Raw genomic sequence first — 24,282 nt, 5'->3', positions numbered from 1 at the left:
CAAGGGGGCGTTGGGCGGTGGGCGTGGCCTTGTACCTTTTGGCTTCCACGTTAGCCGGGCTCCCCAGCTAATTAGCCGACAGTCGGTGTGCGCTTTCATTTGCCACTTACGCACTTCCCGCCCACAAATTCTGAGCAAGAGTAAAGGCTAATGCCTTCTTCTGGCCTTTTTGCCGATGCCAATTGTGGAAATGGGATTGTGAAATTGCGGATTTGGCTGCGTCAGTCAGGCGCACGTTCTGATTGTTTGTGCGAAATGATATTCAGCTGGAAGTCGACTGCCAGCTGCCACGTGGAGAGGCCCCTCAGCATCCACAACCAAGTTCTATTCCCATAGAAACGCACTGAAAACTTAAATAAAATATTCAATTAAACTAACAATGTTTTGTTAATTTGGTAAGATTTGGTACATGCACCTTACATAAATCCACTACACTGAATTATTTCCAGCCTAAAAAAACGATTTAAGTTCACATTTCGGGATGTTTCAGTTTCATTCTTATACTTAGTATTAGTTTTCATTTTTTTGAGTGCACAAATGGGGGCATTTGGCTATCACTTCCGTTTGCACCCGTTTTCCGTTTCACATGCAATCGAATCGACTGCTCTCATTCTCGCCCGCTCAACGACTATGAGTTTTCTTGCTCGCTTTTTGTTGCCACTGTACTACAATTGCATACAACAATAAACTTCCGATTTCATTCATTGTTTTGCTGATTGCAAAACTCTTTCTCGCTTTTTCCCATTTATTTTTTTTTCGCATTTTCCCCATTTGCTTTCCGTTAGTTACACACAATTTCTTTTATAACAGCGTCGGCAGCTGAGGCGTTTCGCAGTAATGAATGAAATGCTCATGAATGGGTTAAGCTGTAATTGAATTCAATTTACAATCGAAACACTTGAGCAGCAAAGCCAGCAATTTTACATGACGTCAGTGGTACATTTGCAGTTTTAAAAACTCTTAAAATAGTCAAAGATACAATGTCTTTTTATTTAAGATCTTTTAAGCAGTAGCACTATGCCTCATATATCCGAAAGCTTTTTAGGCCTTTTAGCTTAAGTCTTGTATTTATGCTTAATTTATGCCTGCTATAAGCTGGCATTTAAATTAATCCGATTAATCTAGCCGATAAGCCGACATTTCAATTTATCAGGCAGCTGTAAAAAAAAAGAGAGAGTAAAACGGGTTGTACTGCCAGTTGTTAATGGGTTCAATCGGTAGCCTCTCATTATTTCGGTCTTATCAGCGGCGCGTGCATATCCGGTGGAGCAATTAAGTCGCTATCGACAGCAAATTCCATTGCCCCACTCACTGCAGCTCCCCAGGCGGCAGAAATCCAGCAATCCACCCATTTCACTCATTCCACCCCAGGCGCATTCAAACCATTCAAACCATTCGAACCACCCAACCAACCAACCATCCATCCATTCATTCATGTCAGACCCGCTCGCGTTGCTGCTGTTATTTTTATCAATGATCATTTGTAATCATCTGCTGGCGACGAACAAAAAAAAATAAATAAAATGAAAATGAAAATTGAACATCTTCGATGTGAATGAACCCATCGCCAGAGTTTTCCCGTCTCTTTCCAATGTCTCCTGGCCACTTGGACTTCTGAGAAATGTTTCAATTTGGTGGACTGCTTGTTTAGTTTAGATTTTGTGCCTCTCTTCGATTTTTTTCTGTTTCGTTTATTTTTTCTATGGCAATGCGACTAAAAATAGCAAAAGTTTTCTTTAGGTCAAATGCTTTTGGCCAAAAGAAGAGTGGGTAGAACATAAAAATTGAACTTTTTCGACAAAACTATGGTGAAGAAAAATGCTCTTCTGAAATAGGAAAAGGCCTTACATTTATTATGCATATAAATATACAAATATGAATAATATATAAACTTTGAAAAAAAAATATAATAAAATATATCGCAAATACTGTATAAACATTTCCTTTTATTAATAAGCCTTATCATTCAAATTCTTGAGTTTACCCCATTTTTAACGATTTGCAACCCCTCTATTTATTTTTTCTAGTACTCTGCTATCCGAATTGGACCCGTGGTGAAACGCGATGTGATGAAGGCCTCCACAATGTTGGAACACGAGGCGCAGTGAGTAAACCCAAACTTATCGTTACTATATGTTCACTTTCCCCTCCATTTGTTTGCGGATGTGTCATACGGAATTGTAGCATATCAGAGTTCTTAAGAATTTGCTGAATGCGGCATATTTTGTGTAACCGAGTGTAGTGAAACAACTTGCACTATCAAATTCCCTTTCGCGGGGGTTTATTGAACTCCCCCATTGAGGATTTCGCAAGCAGAAATCACGTCGACAGTTGGAAAATTGAGCCAATAAAAGTTGTCTATCAATGAGTATTACGATGAAACAAAAGCGATAACTTGGGTAATCCCATGAGTATTATGCGGCAGTATTACTTGACCCAGTTTCCTAGAAAGACACTTCCAGTTTTAGCGATTGCGCAGAAAAAACAATCATAGTTGGGATTTTTTTCGTAGATACGTAAAATAAAGTGGAATATATTAAATTTTTTTACGCAGCTTTTAAACTTGTTTTTTCCCTCACCATCTCTTTGGTTCCTAGCTTTAGTACTTCCTCTCGAGAACGTGTCCAACTCACATGTAACACCTTTGCAACAGCACACACATTTCATATGATCATTATATGTGTGTCCGACCATTTTTCGATTACATTGTAGGCCGTTGTCGGTTTATATTCGAACACTTAAAGCAGCAAGAGGTCCGCGAGACAGCGAGAATAAACGACTTTTTGATATATGACAACGAACAATGCAATTTTATTGCCGCTTAACTTCATTAACACAATTCCCCGCCCCCAACCCATTCCACCCGCCACTTGATAAAGAAGAACAACGCAATATGGTCGGATCTTTGAAGATTGTGTCTGATATTAGCCGACGAAGGAGCCGATGGTCGGGTTAAGTGATTCATTTAGCGGCAATCACAAAATGCACTTTACCCAGGGGGATAAAAGGGGGATAAAGCTAAGCGGGATGCCCATGATTTATTATAGAGAGCGAAACCTTTGGGCCGGCAGCTTTGTCTCATTAGCGGCCTTAAGTGCTGCCAAATAGCCAAGTCGCATCGCACCGCATCGTCTATATCTTTCACTTTTTCCGTCCTGTCTCCTTTGCCTTACTATACATATGCCGGTTTCCAATTGCAAACAATTTTCGTGCTCTGCTTGGCAACAATAAAAGCGGCGAATGCGAGACGCAGATACATTTACGGCCCACTCAAATTACGCTGTCACATGTGCAGAAAAACGAAACAGAAACAGAAACAGAAAAGTGTAAAGCTCGAATAGAGCAAATAGAAATGTAGCTACGAATGTATCTGGTATCTTGTAGCTTGTATCTACGCCCAAGACGGCGCATTTCCGTTTCCGGCCCTTCTGCGCATGCGTGCGTTCACTTTGAGTTATGCCCGTTTCTGTAGTGGGCCCTCCCTATACGCTCCACTATCTTTTACTATGTGTGACTGCTCTTCATTTTATTTATGTTTCTTACGCGTGTGGAATTTTCGAACCATAAAATTTTGCATTTTACGCTGCGAGCAGAGGCGACCATAAAAGTCGTCTGTCTGCCCCGCAAAAGAAGTGCCTTCGATGGGTTCTACTATATATGTATGTGCTATACATATATCTCCACTGTGGGGCTGTCGCCTTTACTAGTCCCATAAAATGCTTAACTGTTTTTATGTGATCTTTAATGCATAAAATTGGCTCGTTCACTCGCAAGTGATCGCCACCAACAATGGTTGCCTATTTATTAACCCTCTAGGGATTTCCAATCGATCCTCCTAAAAGTTGGCCTCGAAAGTGTCTAAATTCATAGATATATAGTTATACATTTGAATCCCCTGATATGTATATTTAAATTTGAGCATTCTCAATAATAATTAAGAATAAAAAACGGTCTTGTTTATTCAGATATCCCTTGCACTCAAAACATCCCAAAGATAACCCATATATCACAATTTAAAAAGGGGTTCTCTGCTTTCCTTTTATTAATCTTCTTGATATTAGCTCTCTTGCTGCCCAATTTGATCATAATTCATAGATCGATTAGTCGTGGATTCTATCCTAAACTGTTTTCGCCTCTACCCAACACACAAATTTAATCCCCAACCCATTTCCATTTTTATATATACCCATGAAGATCGAGAGATCCCAAAAAGAGTGCCCCTCATTAGCCGACTCCACTTTGGCGTTGGGACCTTTTCCTGTCGACGGAGAGTTTCGATTCTCGAAATGCCAACCATTTCCTGTCATTGAAAGCCCCACACGGCAAAAGTTAACCAAGCTAAACAAACAACATCTTGAGCTGTCCGACCGACCGTCAGTTGGATCTCATTCCGCCGCGGTTGTTTGTGATTTCAATTATTAACGCTTCCTGGTGCTCGGTGCTCGCCATGGATCGCCATGTGGCCCGATCCGATCATTAGGCCAACTCTTTGCCAGACAGGAAGACCAGCGACTGACGACTCTACAGTGTCATTATGGTTATTGTTATTATTATTATTATTATGCTCGTTGGTTGACCGCTCGTCTTGCCGATTGCATATACTTTTAATTGTTTTAAATTGCCGCCGACGAATCTCACTCATCTTACTTATCTTATTCTCCGACCCCCTTAGGTATGCAACGATTTTGGCATTCGACGTGAAGATCGAGCGGGAGGCACAGGAAATGGCCGATTCCCTGGGCGTGAAAATATTCCAAGCGGACATTATCTATCATCTCTTCGACAAGTTCACCGCCTATCGCGAGGAGCTCAAGCAGAAGAAGCGCGAGGAGTTCCGATCCGTTGCCGTCTTTCCCTGCAAGTTAAGGGTAAGTTTTCTAGGATAAATTAGAATCAATTAGAATAAGCAAATATATCCGCAAAAGAAAGAAATGTAGATCGGTATTTAACTGAGATTTAGTCCCCTGAGTATACAAAGTGATTATTAGTTGCACAAGTCTTTCTCATTTTCGAGTGTACGTATCAGGTGAACAAATTAAAGACGGAAACCCAAAAGACTCGGTGTCATTATGGGCATTATTTTAATGCGCCCATGTTCGTGTTGCATTTCCCTTTGCCCCGCTGCACCTACAGCCTAACTGCAATTACCCCCGAAAGCTACAGGTGTAAAATGCAATCTGCCGCGGCCTGAAATTGAGAATGAGATCGAGACTGCAACTCCAACTCAAACCAACCAACTCTGATTTCAAGTAAGAGCCAGAAATGGATCTCCAGCTGCGGCTTGTCTCGTCTTGACGCTGGCCTAATGATGCTGGCCAACAAGAATGAAACGGGCTTGAACTCCTGGGGGCCGTGGTCTGTGCCTGTGCGATATAACCGAACATACATATAAACCGGGCTAAGACAAGCACTCAACAAGCGATTAAAGCCTTAGATCCCAACAGACGCCTGCATCACGTCCACACTTCCTGCTCAAATAATGTTTAAACAGCGTATTTGATTTATAGGCAATCATTAGATTTTGGTCGTATGCAATGTGGCGACTCAACACGCCACACTCCACACTCCACTCGGGGCCACTTTGGTCCACTCTGGTCCACTCTAGACCACTTCTAGCCACTGGGCTCCCACTGTGCTGGTAATTGGACACACATCGCACAGCTGTTGGGTAGCATTCGTTCGATCTCTTACACTCGAAAGGTTGTACTTTGAGCAATACAACTATTTCGGATATTTGTGAGCTAGTTCATATATATATTGCTATATTTCTGTATGCTGAAGTATTGTTTAAGTAATTTTTTCGAGTGCATACGACCAGCTTGAACTTAACGATTCTCCAGAGTGGAAGTCCCAGTCGCAGGTCTTGTAATAACAATGACGTTGTTTAGTTTGAGTTATTAACTCGCCTTCTGTCTTAAGGAGTTTGCTGTGCATGTGGAGCTGTAGCTGGAGTTGGAGCTGGAGAAACGTGTTCTCTGGGCCACTTTTCTTTTTTCCTGGCAACGTACTATCCATTTTCTATGCCGGCTGATTCAGATTGTGCCCCATCCTCGACTTATGCTGCAGGCGGCTTCCCATTTGAGGCCATCTTCAACAGTTGACGCAACGGAAATTAAGTTGTTCTTGGCGCAGTCAATGTGGTTTTTGGTCTGAGGCTGCCTGTGCACTTTATTAATGGGCCACAATGATATGAAAATGCACTAGAAAAACACAGTTTCATATTTAAGGGGGGTTTTGTTTAAGCTAAACATGTAAAAAAAATGTTTTTTTTTACCTAAATTCATTTTGTTGTGAAAAAATTATAATTGATTTAACGCTCTTTAATTATGTGATCTTAAATATGAAATAGATTTCCATAAAAACTGGTAGCCCATTTGCAGAGTACCTAATATCATAGCAGACATAAAGTTGTTATGTTATCTTGGAAAATCCGTTGCTTACAGCGCCTAAGCCACCATAATTATCGGACATTATTTAAAAAGTAGTTAGGAGCGGACCCATCTCCATCGCTCTAACCCGATGAGCCGCCTATTAGTTAAGCCCCACATCATCATCATCGTCCATCTAACAGTCATTGGTCTAATTTCCCGTTCTCTGACCACTATCTTTTCGATTCCAACCCACAGGTACTGCCAAAGTTTATATTCAACAGTCGAGATCCGATCGTGATGGGCGTGATGGTCGAGAACGGCATTGTCAAAGTGGGCACTCCAATTTGCGTGCCCAGCAAGGAGGTAAGTGCACTGAGAAAAATAATAAGCTAATGATGTATAAGAGATAATGTATTTTTAATCAATTTTCAAACATCAATACAAGTTGAAGATCTTTAATCTAACTACTTGTTCTAAGATCTCTTTATGAGCAGGTTATAAATATTTAACTTTATATATTAATGATAGTTAAGTTAACTTTTCAATGCTATTTTTTTATGTGCTGTGGTCACAATCTATTTGCTGGCAAATATTTACCTATTCTGCGAGCTTCGCTCCACAAAAGGTTCCATTCAATAGGCACGCATTTATTTAGGAGTGCTGCAGATCGGCGGTGTAGATCGCGATTGTTGGGGACGTGGGTTTTCAGGGTTTTCTGGGTTTTGTGGGTTCTTCTTCTATGCGCACAATGGTGGCACAATGAAAGTCCTTGTCTCTGGAATACTCGTATATAGTGTGTGTTGTCTTGGGAATCGTGTCAAGTATCAAGTATATATGATAATAATAAGGAGGCACAGGGAGGCTCGATGAGTTGTTTGTTTGATTTGCTACCTCTGGTGGCGGGGCAGCTTTTCATTGTTGACACAGGTGGTGCGGTTTTATTTTCATTATATTCTCTCTGGATGTGGATGTGGATGTGAATGTGGATGTGCGTGATGCAATTGTGTTGGGGAGCTGAAAGCAAATAGTTATTAGCTCATCGCCCGAACGAATTGCGTCGCAAAACGCTTTCTGAATTCCATCATAATAACAACCATCGGACTGGCAGGCCCTCAATTATTGTCCTTCCGTTGATAATGATACAAACTGGGTAACGCAAAAAAAGAGAAGCAGGAACACGACGACGACACTCATTTCAATTTATGCGCAGACATGTCCTGTTTCCCGTTGCCAATGACCAAAGACCAAAGACCAGAGACAACAACTGTTTCCTTTCCACCTCTGTCGCTTTTTGTCGCTTTTTGTCGCTTCTGCGATCTTGTGCCAAAGGGTTTAAGTCCTCTTTTCCCTGCTGCCCGCACCCCTCTTGACTTCTTGCCAGGAGAAGGAGCTGAAGCCGGAGCTGGAGTTGGAGCAGGGGTATTAGGAGCAGATGGAGGAGCAGGAGCTGGAGCTGGAGCAGGAGGCATTCATTGGCAATTATAACTTCCTCAATTATCCAAGAGAGCGCTGCTAAGCTGTGCGCTTCCCGTCATTCATCGTCATTCTTTTTAACGTGTTCCTTCTCTTTCTCCTTCGCTCTTATTGGCCACTTCTCACTTTTTGCCAGCTTTAATACTGATTTTTAGGAGGGAAATACCCTACGATCTGTTTCGATAGATTATATTCGGCTTTTGGAACTGTATATAGTTGGAAAAGATAACACAAACTCCAGCTTCTAAAGAAATACTTTACATACCTTAGATTCCCTAGCATATTCTTAAACACCTTTTAATTAAGTTCTAGATAGTAGGTAGAATATGCATACTTAACCTACAGTAGCTCATCCAACAAGTCCCCACAATCTGAGCTTATGCGTCGTGGGCACACACATGTGATCGTATGCTAGCCCCTGCTCCAGACCCACATGTCCATGTCCATTCCCCCGACCTGATCCAATTCTACTTTAGATGTGCACTTCATTTCTGCCCAAGAATGCTGGGCCATTGCCGCATCATCGTGGCTGTTTTGTCGCTTTTGCCTGCTTGCTTTTTTGCCTCTTGCGATTTCCGTTGACTTGCAGCTGGGGGAGCTCTTCTGCGAAAGGGTTGGGGTTCTCCAACTCTCCAGTTCTCGAGCTCTTTCAAGACCCCCCCCCCCTTCACTTCGTTCCCCACTTCTGTTTCCCCTCTCTCCCAGCGACAACTTCCTTTCGATGCTGCTGCGCATGCGTGCCGGCGACTGTTTCACTGCCAGATGGTCGCTTCTTAGGCCCTTGTCTTTGCCTGGCCGTTGATTACATTTATTAATTATATAATTAAATCTGTAATGGCAGGCCAGTCCGATCACTTGGTTTCTGGCCTTTGTTTCTCGGACCGCGTAATTGTTTCAAGCTGGCCAAAACATCCGTTCTCACACGAAAGCAATGAAAGCAACGACAGCGCCTCAAACCACTTCCACTTCCCGTTCGATGGGCTTGTCATTACATTTTGGCTCCAGGGGGTTAAACAGGTGACCATTGTCGGCTGACCGACCGCCGGTGCTTCAACCCTTAACCCCTGAGAATTGGGGACACTGCATGTGTCAAAATGCGGTAACGGGATACGGGTTAATAAGGGTAAGGGATCAATGGATCAATGGACAGTCAGAGGGTTCTTTGGTTTTGGGGTTAAGCAGGGAAGGTGATTCAAAGTACGTTCTTTAGATTAATGTGTAAAGAAATGCATTTTGTATGCCTTTATACTTAAGGTATACAAAAGAGCAAAGCTCATGCCAATTGCCTGGGAAGTCCTCTTGATATTTAAAATGAACAATAAACACCTTAATTGCTAATCGAAAATTTCCACAGCTTTCGGGTAAACACAGAAAACAAAAACCCATCGACTGATCAGTCGTGTTTAGGGAAATGCTGATGATCTCAGTATTGTTTCCCATCTGAAAACCAAAAAAAAATAACTTCCCCATTGAATTCAATTAAAAGTTCCCCTTTTCACCGATCATCAGTCCAATTGTGGATGATCATCCACCTTTTGGTTACTTAGCCTTGAGGGTCACCGTGGCTAATTAAGCAGCGAGCCAGCAATCTTCGCTGCTCTTTTCTTTTTTATACATTTTAAGTCTGCAGCCGTTGTTTATCCTCCGGTCTCATCAGATCCGCCTCGATCAGCCCCCGTGCTCGTACATCAAAGAGTTTCACTTTATCGAAGGCACAATCTAAGCCAAACACGCCCCACTCTCGCACATCCTCGTTCTCATCCGCGTCGTCGTCTCCCACTGACATCACCATCATCCAAACGCCGAAAGGAGGAGCGAGTGGATCACCAACACCAGCACCACCAAACAGCACCATCACCATTGCTGATCATCTGCATCTACAACATCTACCGGGGAATACATTTATTTTGCCTCTTGTGCCTGCAGTTTCAAACCAAAGCCAAAACAGCAAACGGAAGTTGGAGGCGTTACCCACCGCCAAATCCAAATCCGTCAGTCACTTAACATATGGACGTTGCGATGTGTGAGTGTGTACGTGTCTACGAGCAATTTATACAGCGGGGTATCTAGCTAAGACTGCTACAGTCCTAATTCCCTAAACGAAACTTTACTATTGTGAAAGTAACTGACATCCTAAAGCTGCTTAATTTGAAGAGCTGTTTGACTGAAGAGACTTATATAAAGGGTTCTAGCGATCTATGAATTTCCGAGTGTAAAAACCAACTGAAATGCATGAATCTTCACTGTGTTTGCCTTCAATCTGTTTGCCTCCTAAAGACGGTGTTTAAAGCCGGAGAGACAGTCTGTGGCAGATCACTTGCAGATCGTCTTGCATATGTGGTATATAGATATTATTTTGCGGCCTGCTGTTGCCTTTGCTTTTGCCCAAACCGCAGAGAAACCAGAAATCTGGTGGCATAAAGAGTTTTCGGTTGCACCCGGGTTGGTGGTGGTGGCAAGTGAGATCGAATCGAAGACCGCCGATCCAGCGATCCGGCGATCGATATCTTTTAATATTTTCATTCATGCCCCAAGTGCCTGGCGGTTGTAGCGGAAATGAAAGCTCATTCGGTGCGCTGCTACTGCTGGTTTTTGTTAATTAAATGGCCCCTGGGCTCTTGCAGTTTTTTCGTTTTTTCGATTTTTCGATTTATATATACACGTATATTTATATAGTAGCAGTTTGCCTTGGTCGTCGCACCGATCGTCTCCTCCTCCCCGATTTTGTTGATCTTGCCTAATTTATGGGCTGCGAGTTAAGTTTAAGTAGGTAAGGGTGTCTCCACTCCCCTGCGGCCCCTTTTTCCCCCCTATTCCCCATTTTCGATTATTCTCGGACCTGATGGGCCATTTAAGTGCGAGATTTAAGTATTATTTTTTATTTCGCCGACTGCCTCAGTTGTTGAGCCTTCATGGCTTACGACTTCCGTTGTCGCCTCTATAAGAACCAAGTTGATCTACGCGGTTCTTTTTCTGTGAATGAATGAGTCTTCGCTGAGTGAAAGAGTCTTATGAGCTTTGGCATTGTGAAAGATAATTTTGTAATGGGGAAAAGTTTATATATTTCAATGGAAAATACACTATCTTGTTATTATCTATTTATTATTAATAAATTAAGATTTTTGTAATACAAAAGATTTCTATTAAATAACACTTTTCCATTTGTGATCCAATCTTTCAGTTCTGAAAACTGCTTATCTGTTCCTAGAGGTTAGATTAGTGTAAGATGATGCAAAGAAATCCTAATTATTCAAAAGATAAATCCATGGGTAACACATAAGTTAACACCCAAAAATCTCTTAAGATCTGTTTACCCATCGCATTCGAGGACTCGTGAAGAGTATTTCACTGTTCGGATTACAATCACTGATTATTTCCGGGCACTTCCTCTTGGTGCTCGGAACTGCGTCATCTTTCGCCATTTCGGGGTTGTTAAGAATTCGAATCGGTTTCTGCGGATACTACGTGTGCGACAAAAGAACACTTTAGACAATGCAACAACAAGGGGCACACGTAAAACAAACACAATGATGGTAAGGAGGAGGATGGCGATGAAGCGATAGAAACAGCGTTAAGAACCGGAACCAGTAATTAAATACAAAAGAAGTTGGGGTGGTTGTCCGTTAGTAAGTACTATACTATATGCGTACATATGTAGATGGAGAAAGAGCTGCGGAAGCGGATTGTCGGCGGTCCAAAGACAGCCAGCTGCAGTTTTTTCAGCTGGCCGAGGCAGAACGGAAGTAGAACGGAAGTGAATGCTTCCGCACGTAGGAACTAAATAATTGGCTGTACTGGGAAAAATATCTGGTGCTACATTATAAAACTTATAAAAACCTTAGTTTTCATCCATATCAACTAATTATTTGTGCTTACAAATACTGTAGAGTTCAGGAAGCTTCCCTTAAAAATCCACATATATTAGTAGTACAAAAATAAATCATTTCTGCAAGTGTAAGTCCACAACTTTATGAATGAACTGTCATTCCAAGCGGCGGAAGAGAGATAGCAAACGGAGTGTAGTACTCATGGCATAAGTGTGCTGAGGCAGCCAGCTGTTCAAAGTCAGGGGTTAGGGGTCAGAAGAATCCTCGAGCGGAGGGCATCGGAAGTGCAGGATCCGACTAGGAAGTGCCAACAGTAGGAAGCAGAGCTACCCCCGAGATAAGGCAGGTGTGCCTCCTGAACGTGCCGAAAGGCGGGAAAACGGAAGTACTCTTTATGAATGAAATGCGAATGCTGTGAATGGGCCAACACAGCACCTACTAGATACACTCGTATCTTATTATGATAAGAGATTTCGTAATAGAACAGTTGGAAGACATGTGGGCGCACTCTGGCATGCCGAATGTGCTTGTATCTATCGGATACGGCCGCAATAAAAGCTTTTAATATAAAATAGAGCAAACAGACCATAACAAATAGTGGCAGCAACAACACAATGAGCGCTCGCAACTTGTGAATGAAACCTACAAACACGAATTTCTACAGCAAGATTATCTTTTTTTGCGCTCACAATTGTAAATTGTAAATATCGTTTGGTTGGAGTGGCAAAAGTACGTGATTTATAGTACGTGTGATACCGACTATTGGGTTTTATAAATTTATTTTATAACTTCTGAAGCGAGTTAAAGTCCTTGGAACTTCGTGATGTTGTTAAATCAAAGAAGCTTACTATCTGAATGCAGATTTAATCTACTAGTGATCCAGAAATAACTTATTAAGCTAAGCATTTTGCACTAAACACTGATTGCCTTTATCCATGTATGAGTGTGTATCTACGTGCTTCTACATCTCTATTTGTTTGTTTGTCTGCGTCTCGCTTTCGTTTCATTCATAAAAATGCTTATTTCCTGTTGTTGCCTTGACTATTGCCTAGCCCATTTGCGGACGAGGGGTGTTGGTGGGCGGTGGGTGGTGCGGGTAGCTTTAGGTTTCGACGACCATTAAACACACACACACACACCCAGGCATTTGTACACACGATAAGATAGTAAAATCCGCTTAGATACGCGCTTTTTTGCCTTTGCTTCATGTATCTGCATCTACACGGCACATCTAATAGCTGCACATTAAATATAGATAACTGGATAAATAGAGATATGTATTCTCAGGATCATAATCTACAAAATGGAGAGGAATTATTATTATCTGAAATATTTTGTTACCTTTAGTATATTTTACAATAAATTTAAGATACTTATGTAAATACACAAAACATCAATTTGCTTAAAAAAAGTAAAATCACTTGATTATTTCTTTCTGTGCACGATTGCCTTATATATTTATTTTACTACGAAAATAAACAGGCAGCGCAACAGCAACAATGGCTGCTATTACAAATGGCAATTGCAATAAAAGCAGACCGACCAGCAACAACAAAAGAAATTAGCGTAATTAGCAAATTACTCGCCGCTCTCTGTATTTCTTTGGTTTTTTTTTGTACATTTTGTTGTTGTATCTTTTGCCTTTGTTTTTGCGGCTTGGAAATTGACGTCGTCGTTGCTGTTTTCTGTTGGTTTTATTTCGCTTTTGCTCGGTCAGTTGGTCGCCTTCGTCACATTTCAGTTTTTCTTGGCCGGAAATGCTGAATTTGCACAAAAACCGACGGAAAACTGGCATAAAAACGTTCTTATTCTCAGCTGCTTCTTCCCCCCTTTTCAACCAATTTACACGCGCACCCAAAATAAATATACTTAATTGACGTTTGTTTAATCGCTTAATGTTTTCGGGCTGCAGACCATAAAATTCATAAAAAAAAGGGGGGAAATATTATAAACAGCGGACGTATCACCTACGCAAAAATATTTCGACCAAGTGGAACAATAAACCGGGATGACAATTTGGCTAGCAAGTTTGCCATGTGACTGAAAGTTGTTTTTGCTTATCGCAATGCTGCGCAACTGTTTGAGATAGCTCATTATCTTGGGCCAGTCATCAACAGACTACAAGATACATTTTACGAGAAGTTGTCTGAGAGATAAAACGGTTGAATATGTTTGCGAGTAGTATAGGTCAGGATGAAGATATCATTTTCTCCGCAAAGCTAAAACAACGCTCCTCTAACGAATTCAAATAAATAAAAATAGTCTTTAGAACCCGGTATAAATCTATTATTTGTTTACACAACTTCAAGCAGATGGTGAAATAGCAAACTTCCGCGCACTCTACTTTCGTTGGCAATCGCGACCATCTACTTCAAACTTATTTTATTTGGCCAGGGAAAAACCGTCAAGGAAATAATATTTTATGGCCGCCTTGTGAGACGCCAGAACCTTGGTGACTCCTAGGCCAACAATCATAAAAAAGAAACCTAATAATAGTTATTAACTCAGGCATTGAACTTGATACGAATTTGGCTGATAGCTCACCTGCCAAGCCAAAAACTCGCATTCACTTCCTCCCGAACAGAGTTCAATTGCATTTTCGGCTTTCTTATCACTTTTTTGTTATTTTTATATATTCTTTGTTCGATCCTTATCAATGTTCAATCAAGAGAGGTTCCATAATCACATTCGCTTCAGTTTGATTCACGTGGGCGCATAATTGATTGTTTTGCACTCGCACTAATATGCATAATATGCATATGGACTGGCGACCAGGATACTTGGAACCACTTCATTGACACGGCTGATTAATGGCCATATGCCGAGCGGCTGGCGGGTATCTATCAAGTATTTCCGATGTCCGATAACACGACGTTAACCCAAACAAATTAAACAATAATCAATGGGCCTTAATTTTCGCTTTTCGAGTGGCGCAAACTACGAATTTAATAACAACTTCGTCCGCTAATCATTTCTAATCAGTGGAGCTTGCTGCCGCTCTTTAACACCTCACCTTGGCAACAGCACACAGACACCCACCTGGGATTTACTTGACTTTTGATGGCAATGAAGATGACGATGATGATGATGAGGTTGCCCACCAACTTCCTGTGAGTGAAAGATTTTCTTTTCGGCCTCCTACGAGCCGCGAGTGTTGATTGTGGGCGTTGCTGCACTGCAGCAATGGAGATCGAGATGAAAATGGAAATGGAAATGGAGATGGAGACGAAGATGGAGATTCGAGATGCTAATGAGCATGACTAGACTTCTGCTGCATGGGGTCTGTCTTGGCTCATTTGGTAGGTGTTGTGGGCATTGTTATTGCCGTTGAAAGCCATGTCGCATTGGCGTTGCATGACTCGAGATGAGCTCAGGTCCAACCAACTGGCAGTTTTGGGTAGCTGGGTGGAAAGGTTGTTATGCGCTAGGGTTGGATAGTACCAGAAAGTTAAAAAATATATATAAATATGTTTACTATTTTACAATTGTCTACCTTTGAACCCTGTGTAACTTGTTCTGCAACATGTAAACCATAGCATGTATATTTCCATCTATTTTCCTGTTATGCAGCCCTGCTGCCGCACACCCACTCGTCGCATTCCCCCTCTCTAGTTACTCAGCTTCCAAGATCTCCTCAGGTTGTTTGCCAGCTGCCATCTGCTCCACCTCCACCTCCACCTCCTCCTTCCGAAAGTTGTGGGCAGCTAGATGAGTGGGGTTATCTGGTGGTCCGTGGACGGATGGATCGTGATCATGTTCATAGCGATCACGGCGATGATGACTATATAAATGCTTCCTCAAATCTTGCGAGCTTGCGGCCCGAACTCGAATCAGCGACAAGTTCTTCGTTCTCCCTCGAAATACATGACGTAGGCAAGTTTGCGGCGCACCAGACTTCTCGATCCATTTGAAAAGCGTAGATCGGCAGCCCCGAGGGGCTGAAGATTTAGTTGAGGAGCATTCAAGAATCCAAGACCGGCAGCTAAGATTGGAAGAATTGATGTGGCTACCGTTTTCAATGTTGTATTTTTCGAGGCCACTCCAAGTTGCAGCTGCGCAGACTCAAAGGCCCTGAAAGATATGTTTTCGAGTCCCCCGCGCGACGGATGTTGCGAATTTTCGTCTTTGACACATATAAAATATATGTATATATATATTATGCGGTATATATATGGGGTAATTCTCTCTACGGTCAACTAATTTAGTGTTTCCTGCTGACAACAGCATAAACAAGCTGCAAAGAAATCAGAGAATTGTGTCACTAAAATGTTTGCGCTGCCCAAAAAAAAAAACAAACAAAAAAAAACATGAATAAAGATAGCACACAATCTATGTGTTTGTCCCTCTTCTGGTCGCTGCTCTCCATCAAACATTTTACAAAAAGCCAAATGGTTTTTGAATCTCGTTTTGTTCGCTTTCGATTTGTTGTTTTCGTTCATTCATACAAGCAGCGCTTTTTTTTTTTTTTTTTCGAAAATAGACGACATCCGGTCTGCACGAAATATATAAATCATATTTTTAGATAAACGCCGATACACTCACATGCACACACACAGCCAAACGATCTGGCAGCCAGAAAAAGTTGTACAAAAAATATACAAAATCGAACAGGGAAAAAAAAAAAGCGGAATGTAAAATGTTGTTTTCGTAGTCAACTTGTTTGGGTTTTTCGGCGACACGAGACGGCTGCGTCGTCATCGAATTTTTTCTTAATGCCCAATAAAGAATTCGTTTTCTTTGGCATCGAATGCAGAAAGTTTATCACACTTTTTCGGTTGTTTTATATTGAGATTGTAGTTGGAATTAAATTGAATCCGAAATACTGTTTGATAATCTTGTTTTCTTAAAAATTTGCACTTGATAATTTTATGTACAAAAAATTCTTATCTTACTTATTTTAAATTTTAAGTGATTTTATAAACAGTATACCAAAGTCAAAACAAAAAAATACGCACCAATAAAATTCTCCCAAAAGAACTGTAAATTTAAACCGATTTATCTCCTTCCAAGTCGGTTTTTTTTTTTGCCACTTGCATCAACAGGCCCATCAATTTCTCCTCTCATCATTTGGTACCAATTTGGTATGGGCCTGTGTTGTTTTTTCGCCATATTCCTACTCAGCATATATATGTATATGTATATATACCATATCTATCATAAATATCCCCCACTGGGATGATTTCGTTGCTCTCATAAAAGACGAAAATTGCCGGCTCGCACCGCAGAAGCGCAATGTTGAAAGAAAAAATTGTGTGGAAATGGAAATAAATTAACACATTTAATGAAAATTTCGAAGAGAGCGCGAAAAAGCGAAGACGCCGCAACGGAAGACGTGGAACGGGGCGTATGAGTAATCAACGACAGGAAATGGTGACAAATGCTCCCGCCCCCGCAACCCCTCGCCCTTCTTTCTCCTTCTAGGGGGTGTGTAAATGTGCTATGTAGCTATTTGCACCGATAGCAACAGGCCAACACAACAACAACAAGAACAGCAATAACAGAAAAAAAAAAAAGAAAAAAAAGAATTTCAATAATTTATTTGGTTTGAATGAAATACGAACGAGGGCAGCGACGTCGACGCCATTGGGGCGCCCACAGGAAACGCGACGTTGGCAACAGTTTCCTGTTTTGTTTTTGTCGAGTGCAAACGGGTTACGACAACAAACATGTTACAATTTGGTTCAATGACTTTGTTAGGCCATCGAGATAGGCGCCCATGCACTGCGAGAAAAGCAGTGGCCTGTAAGGGACTCACATTAGATTTCGTTCAAGCTGAATGTGGAAATATTTAACTGAAACACTCTTCAATCATACTCAAATCGAACACTCATGATTATTAATTTAATTTTAGTTATAAATGTATCTTCAAGTTTTCTTTTTCTTTTTTATATAGAAATGTAGCATAGATAGGCGCTGCAGTGTACTGTGTAGCCACCCACAAGTTTATCAGTGGAATTGAGGAAGTGGTCACCGCATATGAAACTTGCGCCAGATGCGCTGATAAGACCCACCCATCCACCACCACCCATTTAATTCCCCACCCACACGGCCTATTCTACTTTTTTGGCAAACCTTTTATTTAGCGCTTAACGTGGAGTTATTTTACGGCTTTCGCATATTAAACGAGCTGGTGAAACTTATCAGCGATTCAGTCGGCAGCACGCGGAAGTCTCAACCCATAAAAGTTCACTTTGGCCATTTGATTTTTTCTAATTTGCCGCAATATTACACATACGCCACGTATGCAAAAAAAAAAACACTTTCACAATTTCACTGACCAACACTTCTTCTCTTTGTTTTCTGTGCTTGCAGTTTGTGGACATTGGAATCGTGACTTCCATCGAATCGAATCACAAGCAAATCGAATTCGCGCGCAAGGGTCAAGAGATTTGCGTCAAAATCGATCCGATACCCGGTGAATCGCCCAAAATGTATGGTCGCCACTTCGAGGCCGAGGATATGCTGATCAGCAAGGTAAGTTTAGCTATCAATTTTCAAGTACCGTCCACTTGAGGTTACTCAGAACAATGGGCGCTACAATAAATTCATTAGAATTCGGGAGCGGAAGAGTCAACTTAGAACTCGAGTGCATTTGTGTCGGGAAGTGTGGGACTGCACAATCATCGCTTTGGTGGGCATGTGTTTATGAATGGATTAGATATCTGAAGTGGTGCATTTATACTTACTTTTGTTACTTTTTATTCGATTTTTTATACCCGGTACAAATTGAGTGCGTTTAAACCACAAATGTGTAACAAAGTTTGTCGCATTAATTAGATAGTTTGAACTACGCTTAGATGGCTAGAATAATATTGCATTTCAGTCAATTAATTTCGCGTAGCTTTAGGACCTTCGTTATCAAGGCGCTGCAGTTGAGCGAATGCCGGATGCCATTATTCAGTGCGATTTCGAGTGCCAATCACTTGAGCTCAACAGCAGCGGCAATCGAGCAATCGCAACGGGGAAGTGCCAAAGTTGTCAATTGCACCTGGATTGGGTGTGATGGTTCGATGGCCAAGTGCAGACCTTCAGACCTTCACAGAACCTTACCTTGGTCACTGCCACTTGGGCCAGCTGGCTTATCAAATTACATGGCCAAGTGTTAAGTGGCTACAACAGCAACGAACGCCTCGGATCGATGACTTAACTGGCTTAAGTGGCGTTGAGAGGTCTTTGCAACTTCCTTTCGCTCAATCATTTGATTAACAATTACTTACCAGCTCTGACGTCAAGCGCCCTTGATGAGTGGCAGTGGGTGTTGCTGGCTGAAAACCAAAATCGATAGCTAACTTAATTTTCGATTCATTTTTGTCCCTTATCAGCGGGTGACATCGGTGACGTCAAAACGCCAGGCGGCGCTAATTGCCCATTTTAGTTGGCAGCGCGCTTTATTCAATTAATGCTGCGTAAAAACCAAGTTGAATAGATGTATTTTTAGGCCTACAAATTGAATAAATATAGTTTGCACTGCCAAAAATCTTGTTTCGCCCACAATTTAATATCACGTACGCATAGAATCTCAATGAAATTTCATTGATAGGCATTAATGTAAGTAACGCAAGCAAAAGGCCAAAATTGTTAGACTGCCATTTCCAATTAAATCTAATTAGGCCATCACATTATGATTTTATCGTTCATCTTATGGGCTCTTTGCAGTGCAGGCAGGGCAGGCTCCACCATCAAAAGCTATTAGGTTGTATGCCACCACCCCGAATTGACAGACACCCCGACTATTTATAGACCTCAATGGCTTGGCAAGAACCTGGGAGCCATGAAGAAGGGGTATTATGTCATGGCTGACCTGATGATACGTACTTATGCATGCACATACTTATAGCCGCCATATAGCCATGTAGCTATGTATATAGCGCTGTATTTGACCCGAGTTGCCGGCTGACGTCACGTTTTACCTTCCACGGTAGTGCACTTGCATAGTTCACTGACCTCCGCTCCGGAGCATCGTCACCATCGAGTTAACCCAGTTTCCTCGGATGTCGACCCAGTTTTTGTGTGTGTGTGCGTTTTTGCAGCGGGTTCGGTTTACGGTGTTTTATGTTTTTTTTTGGCTTTAATTTGTGCACTCGCCGTTTATCAGCTATGACGCATTCGACGACCCAAAATGGAGCAGCGAGCGGAGAACACAGCCCAGAACCTCGTAGACCCCCCTTAAAATTGGAGCTGAGGTCAACCGTACACGACTTTGGTTTCGGCCTTGCGGGCTCAGTCAGTAATCTGTACAAGGTCTTTGTGGTAGCTAAAAATAGCTGCAATTAGTCGATATTTGGCTAAGAAGAAATCTCAATGCAGATTCAGTGGAAAGTAAGGGGGCTGCAGTTCTCAGAAGGTTTTCGTTCTTAAGCTTCATCCGATTGCAGAACTCAGAGAGCTATTAAACGAAATCAGCAAGTCAAATAAACTTTAATTTAGGCGGGTCATAGATAAGCAATCAATGTATACTTAAATTCAGGCTCGGTTTTTAACGACTGTATCCAGCGATATCCTTCAACTCTGGCAGTGCGGACAAAAGAGTCGCCCATTCTGCCATTTAATATGCATGGCCATAAATGGGGACTCCTTGAGGGGCTTTATGCCCCTTATCGTTTAGAGAAATCTTTTCTACATAAATACATATATACGGCTCCAATAATCAAAGCCATTGATCGAGCCTAATTAATATGCGATGCGCCAAAAATAAACAAAAAAAAAAACAAAAAAGAAGAGAAATGGAAATGAAAATAATTAAGCGGGGGAAAATGGCAGACAAAGGACAGAGTGTTGTCTTTATCAAGGGCGTGCTGTAATCAGACATTTTGGGGGGCCTGAAAGTGGAACTATTCAGACTGCTCGCCATAAACGCGAGGCATTAAAAAACGCATTAAAAAGGCGCCATAAAAATTGGCGACACTAAAATAGTTTCGATAAAGCGTTGCCGGGGCATAAACTCAAGCTGAATCGGATACGAAAAAGATGGAAAAAAGTGTATTGTTCAAAATGATTTTAATTGTTATGCGCCATATGTCGGGGTATGTGCGGAGATTGTGGAGCTGGTGGAGAACTGGAAGAGAACTGGAGGAGCAGTGTAGGAGCACTGGAGACCCCGAACTGGAGACACGTGCCGTCCCGTTGCTTGATTGATGGAGCAGCCGCCACTCTGTCCGCATCTCGAATCTCCCTTTGGAGTTATGACAATTGGCACGTTCCAATTATACATATTCGCTGAATTCACAATGCCAATGATTTATGTGTAGCGCAGCGTGTTATTAATATGCATTTATAGACACAGACGGGCGAAAATATTACCATTTCACTCAGCGTTTGTCATTTCGAAACCTAATGGACTTTTAATTAATCAAATTTCACAAGTTTTTCATGGCATTGTTTTTTGTTTTCAAACTTTCGTTGCAGATCTCCCGGCAGAGCATCGATGCCTGCAAGGATTACTTCCGTGACGACCTGATCAAGGCGGATTGGGCGCTGATGGTGGAGCTGAAGAAGCTCTTCGAGATCCTATAAGCGATCCTTTCGCTTGCCAAAATTGCAAACGTACAACAGACGAGAGATTTTCGCTGAAAGGACGAAGAAGCTTATCAAACTACAGACTGTGCGCTTGTGGTGTATCCTCTATAGTCCCGATAAAGAGGATCCTTTCTCTTAAGCTTAGTTTCATTTTTATGGTTTACAGCCGTCGTAGTCGTCGTCGCAGTTGTCGCTTAAAGAACTCTGTTATAATGGTTTTAAATCAAATTTTTGTAAAACGCATTTTGCGAACATCCATTTTGCCTGCGATTTTTGTTAGAGCCAACTTAGAAATAAATGCAAAAATGTTGTACAACGGAAAACTTTAGAAATTTTATGGGTAGAGTCAAATATGCAGGCTATGTTAACTGTGTCAGCGGTGACGTCACGCCAAAGGATATTGACCCACTTGGCATGCGCAGAGGTCCTTTTTTCCCATTCATAGCCAGTTCGCCGATGCTGCCACTGCTGCTGCTGCTGCCGCTGTGTCATTGAACGCGACAAGGATGCCGATGAATGGGGGAGATGCTGCTGCGGCTGCTGCTGCTGCAAACTGCAGCCAAAAAACTGGGTCATCCGCCGAGGAAGTTCATTCACCCAGCAGCCGCTGGAAGGACAATTGTGTCGCACTGTTTTCGCCTCGGCTGCTGCAGCAAAGTGTGTGGCAAGTTACGAGCCGCAGTTTTGTGAATGACGCAAATGCTGCTGCTGCTGCTGCCTGCACCAAAGTATCCTTCAAACGGTCTGTTTTACTGCCCTCAATGGGCTCAAGTGGTCCAAGTTCCAAGTGTGTGCGCCAGGATGTGCGCCCATGCCCATGCCCATCGTCATTCGTCCTCGAGGTAATGTTCTGTCAAGTGCCAGCCATTATGCACGAGGTGCTTGAGCCAGATATTGATGCCATGCTGGAATCGCCAAGGAGAAACTGTCGATTAAAGTTGGATAAGCGACTGAAGCAGGTCAATTAGGCACCAAGGTAAGCTTAAGTAAGGAAAGTTTAGTTTGAGCTATTTATAACTGCATTTGGCTGTTGGTAATTGATGACTATGGACTGCAATTGAGAGATAACCAAACATTTCATTTGTGCAATTCCCATTTAAAGCACCATTCAAGCCGGTCATATATTAATTCCAATTATTATTCACACACCCCTTTGCCCAAATGGTTGCTAGAAACTGTCAAACGACCGGACGCGTTGCCCAAAAAAATACAAAATAATATAAAGCTGGCTCATAAAAAGTGCAATAAAATTTAAAGCACCCAATGTACGTAGAAGTGCAGCGGTATTAAGTGGTTCGCAAAAGTTCCATTTGCAAGTGCTTTAGTATCGCATTACGTTATTTCTGGCACGTAATTCCGTCTTAAATGGCGTGAGGTGCTGTAAAAATTTCAAAAGGAAATTGTATTTTTTCCCTGCCAAACTGAATGCCCATCGAGCGTGTGCGATTTCATTGAGGAAAAAATAAAGATTGCATATAGAAAATCACATAAACATCCTTGGCTGGCTACGTGTCTCCACGGTTCATTCATTGATTTTCTTGGCCAACTTTTGCCTTGGCCAAAACACACACACACACACACAACAGCACACATGCGCGAAGCTGGGGAAAATCCAAGAATGGCATTCCCCGACCAGCGTGCCACAATCGGTGGCAGCAACAAATTCAACACCCCCACCGCCAAGCGAGAGAGAGAGAGAGCGAGAGCAAGGATTTTCATTCACAAGGCGCACTAATGGATGCCAGCATGGCATCCACACCAAAGGGCTGTGGAACTAGGGCACATTTTCAGCGGCTGTGGTAGGTAAGTGTCGCCACCCACCAGCCATTCCGCATCCTTGTATCCTTTCGTCCTGCGGATGCCGCTGCGAGGATGCCGATGTTGCCGTTCGTGTCGCTGCTGTGCTTTTTGTGGGCGGCATTTGACTCATTGAGAAACACGAACCGCATGGCGAAGGACTCGATGGCCACTTGAGTGTCCTTGCTTCGCAGTTGGTGGGGTGAATGAAAAGGTGAAATAAAAGTCAAATGGAAATTAACCAGATTTTAAATGGATTTTACAGGCTCAAAGAACATGTGCCAAAGTATTGCATATAATTATTAATTTGTAACATTTTTTAATACAATAAACAATATTTTTAAAATAGCTTATGCTTGCTGAAACCTAATTAATTTGTGGAAAAAGTTTAAAAGCAAAAGAAAATTGCTAAATTACTTGATCGCCACTGGCTGCTTCTAAGACGAAACGTGTTTTTTTCCGGAAATTCAGCATTTAAACTCCGAATAATTGCCAGAACACATCAATTGTCGAACGGAAGTGGGATTGGGAACGGATCTGCTTAGAGGAATATAGTAGCCACGTCAATTGCGGGCTTCTAAATAAATATTTTGCACGTGCGTCTCGCTGCCACTTGTGCTGTGAGTTTGATTTTTATTTTTATTCTTTTTGGCCGTCCGAAATTGCCCTCGAGTTCATGTTTAGACATTCACCTCGAGGCCAATGTGTTACCTCTGCCACTGCGGCGATTATCTAGGACACTAGTGACGTCAGGCGGGAAAACTGATGGACTGGGGTGGCATATTCATTGCGGATTGAATGCACGAAAAGCCATCAAAGCCAAACAAACCAGACATCAACTTGGCCAACTTTCATACAGATTTTCTCATTGAGCATTTTCGTTCAATGAAATCTCATTTATTTTTATTCTGTCCGTTCGCATTCACACTCATTTATTCGAATATGTTTGGCCAAGTGTTTCGGCCAATATGTGTGTATAATCGTATGGCAGGCCACTTTTTGTTGCCGAGTTTGATTTGATAGAATGATTCACATATCTGTTGGCATTTCAATTTTGGGTCCAAGCAAAGGCAATGTCCAGTTGTTCAACTCTCCAGCAAATCAAATGAAATTATTTTTGAATACTCTTATCCTTAAAAGTTATTATGATTGTTTACCTTCTTTGGAAATATTAAAAATTAAATGCAAATATTGCTATACAGTGAAATGATTTCCACTGGCTTATATCAATTTATTTATTATTGAAATAAAGAATAAAATAACTTTCCTTAGGGCCGAAAGAAGTGATCGAAATTCGT

At 41.9% G+C, this 24,282-nt stretch overlaps 1 protein-coding gene and 1 pseudogene across 1 annotated transcript in view; one reads left to right on the top strand and one right to left on the bottom strand.

Annotated features, from left to right (window-relative positions):
• Positions 1-21,510, top strand: part of LOC120448075 (eukaryotic translation initiation factor 5B) — a 33,206-nt gene extending 11,696 nt beyond the window's left edge. The window contains exons 6-10 of the mRNA XM_039629846.1: positions 2,028-2,104; positions 4,673-4,868; positions 6,627-6,734; positions 17,984-18,145; positions 21,077-21,510. Of these exons, the coding sequence (XP_039485780.1) occupies positions 2,028-2,104; positions 4,673-4,868; positions 6,627-6,734; positions 17,984-18,145; positions 21,077-21,184 (651 nt within the window). The 3' untranslated portion in view covers positions 21,185-21,510. The remainder of the gene's footprint in view (positions 1-2,027; positions 2,105-4,672; positions 4,869-6,626; positions 6,735-17,983; positions 18,146-21,076) is intronic.
• On the bottom strand, positions 14,755-16,021 carry LOC120448076 (annotated as a pseudogene).
• Positions 21,511-24,282: the final 2,772 nt, after the last annotated feature.

This window comes from Drosophila santomea, chromosome 3L, assembly GCF_016746245.2.
Source record: "Drosophila santomea strain STO CAGO 1482 chromosome 3L, Prin_Dsan_1.1, whole genome shotgun sequence".
In the NCBI taxonomy this organism is placed as follows: Eukaryota; Metazoa; Arthropoda; class Insecta; order Diptera; family Drosophilidae; genus Drosophila; species Drosophila santomea.
Note: the sequence above shows the minus strand (reverse complement) of the source record. Positions and strands in the feature narration are given on the sequence as shown.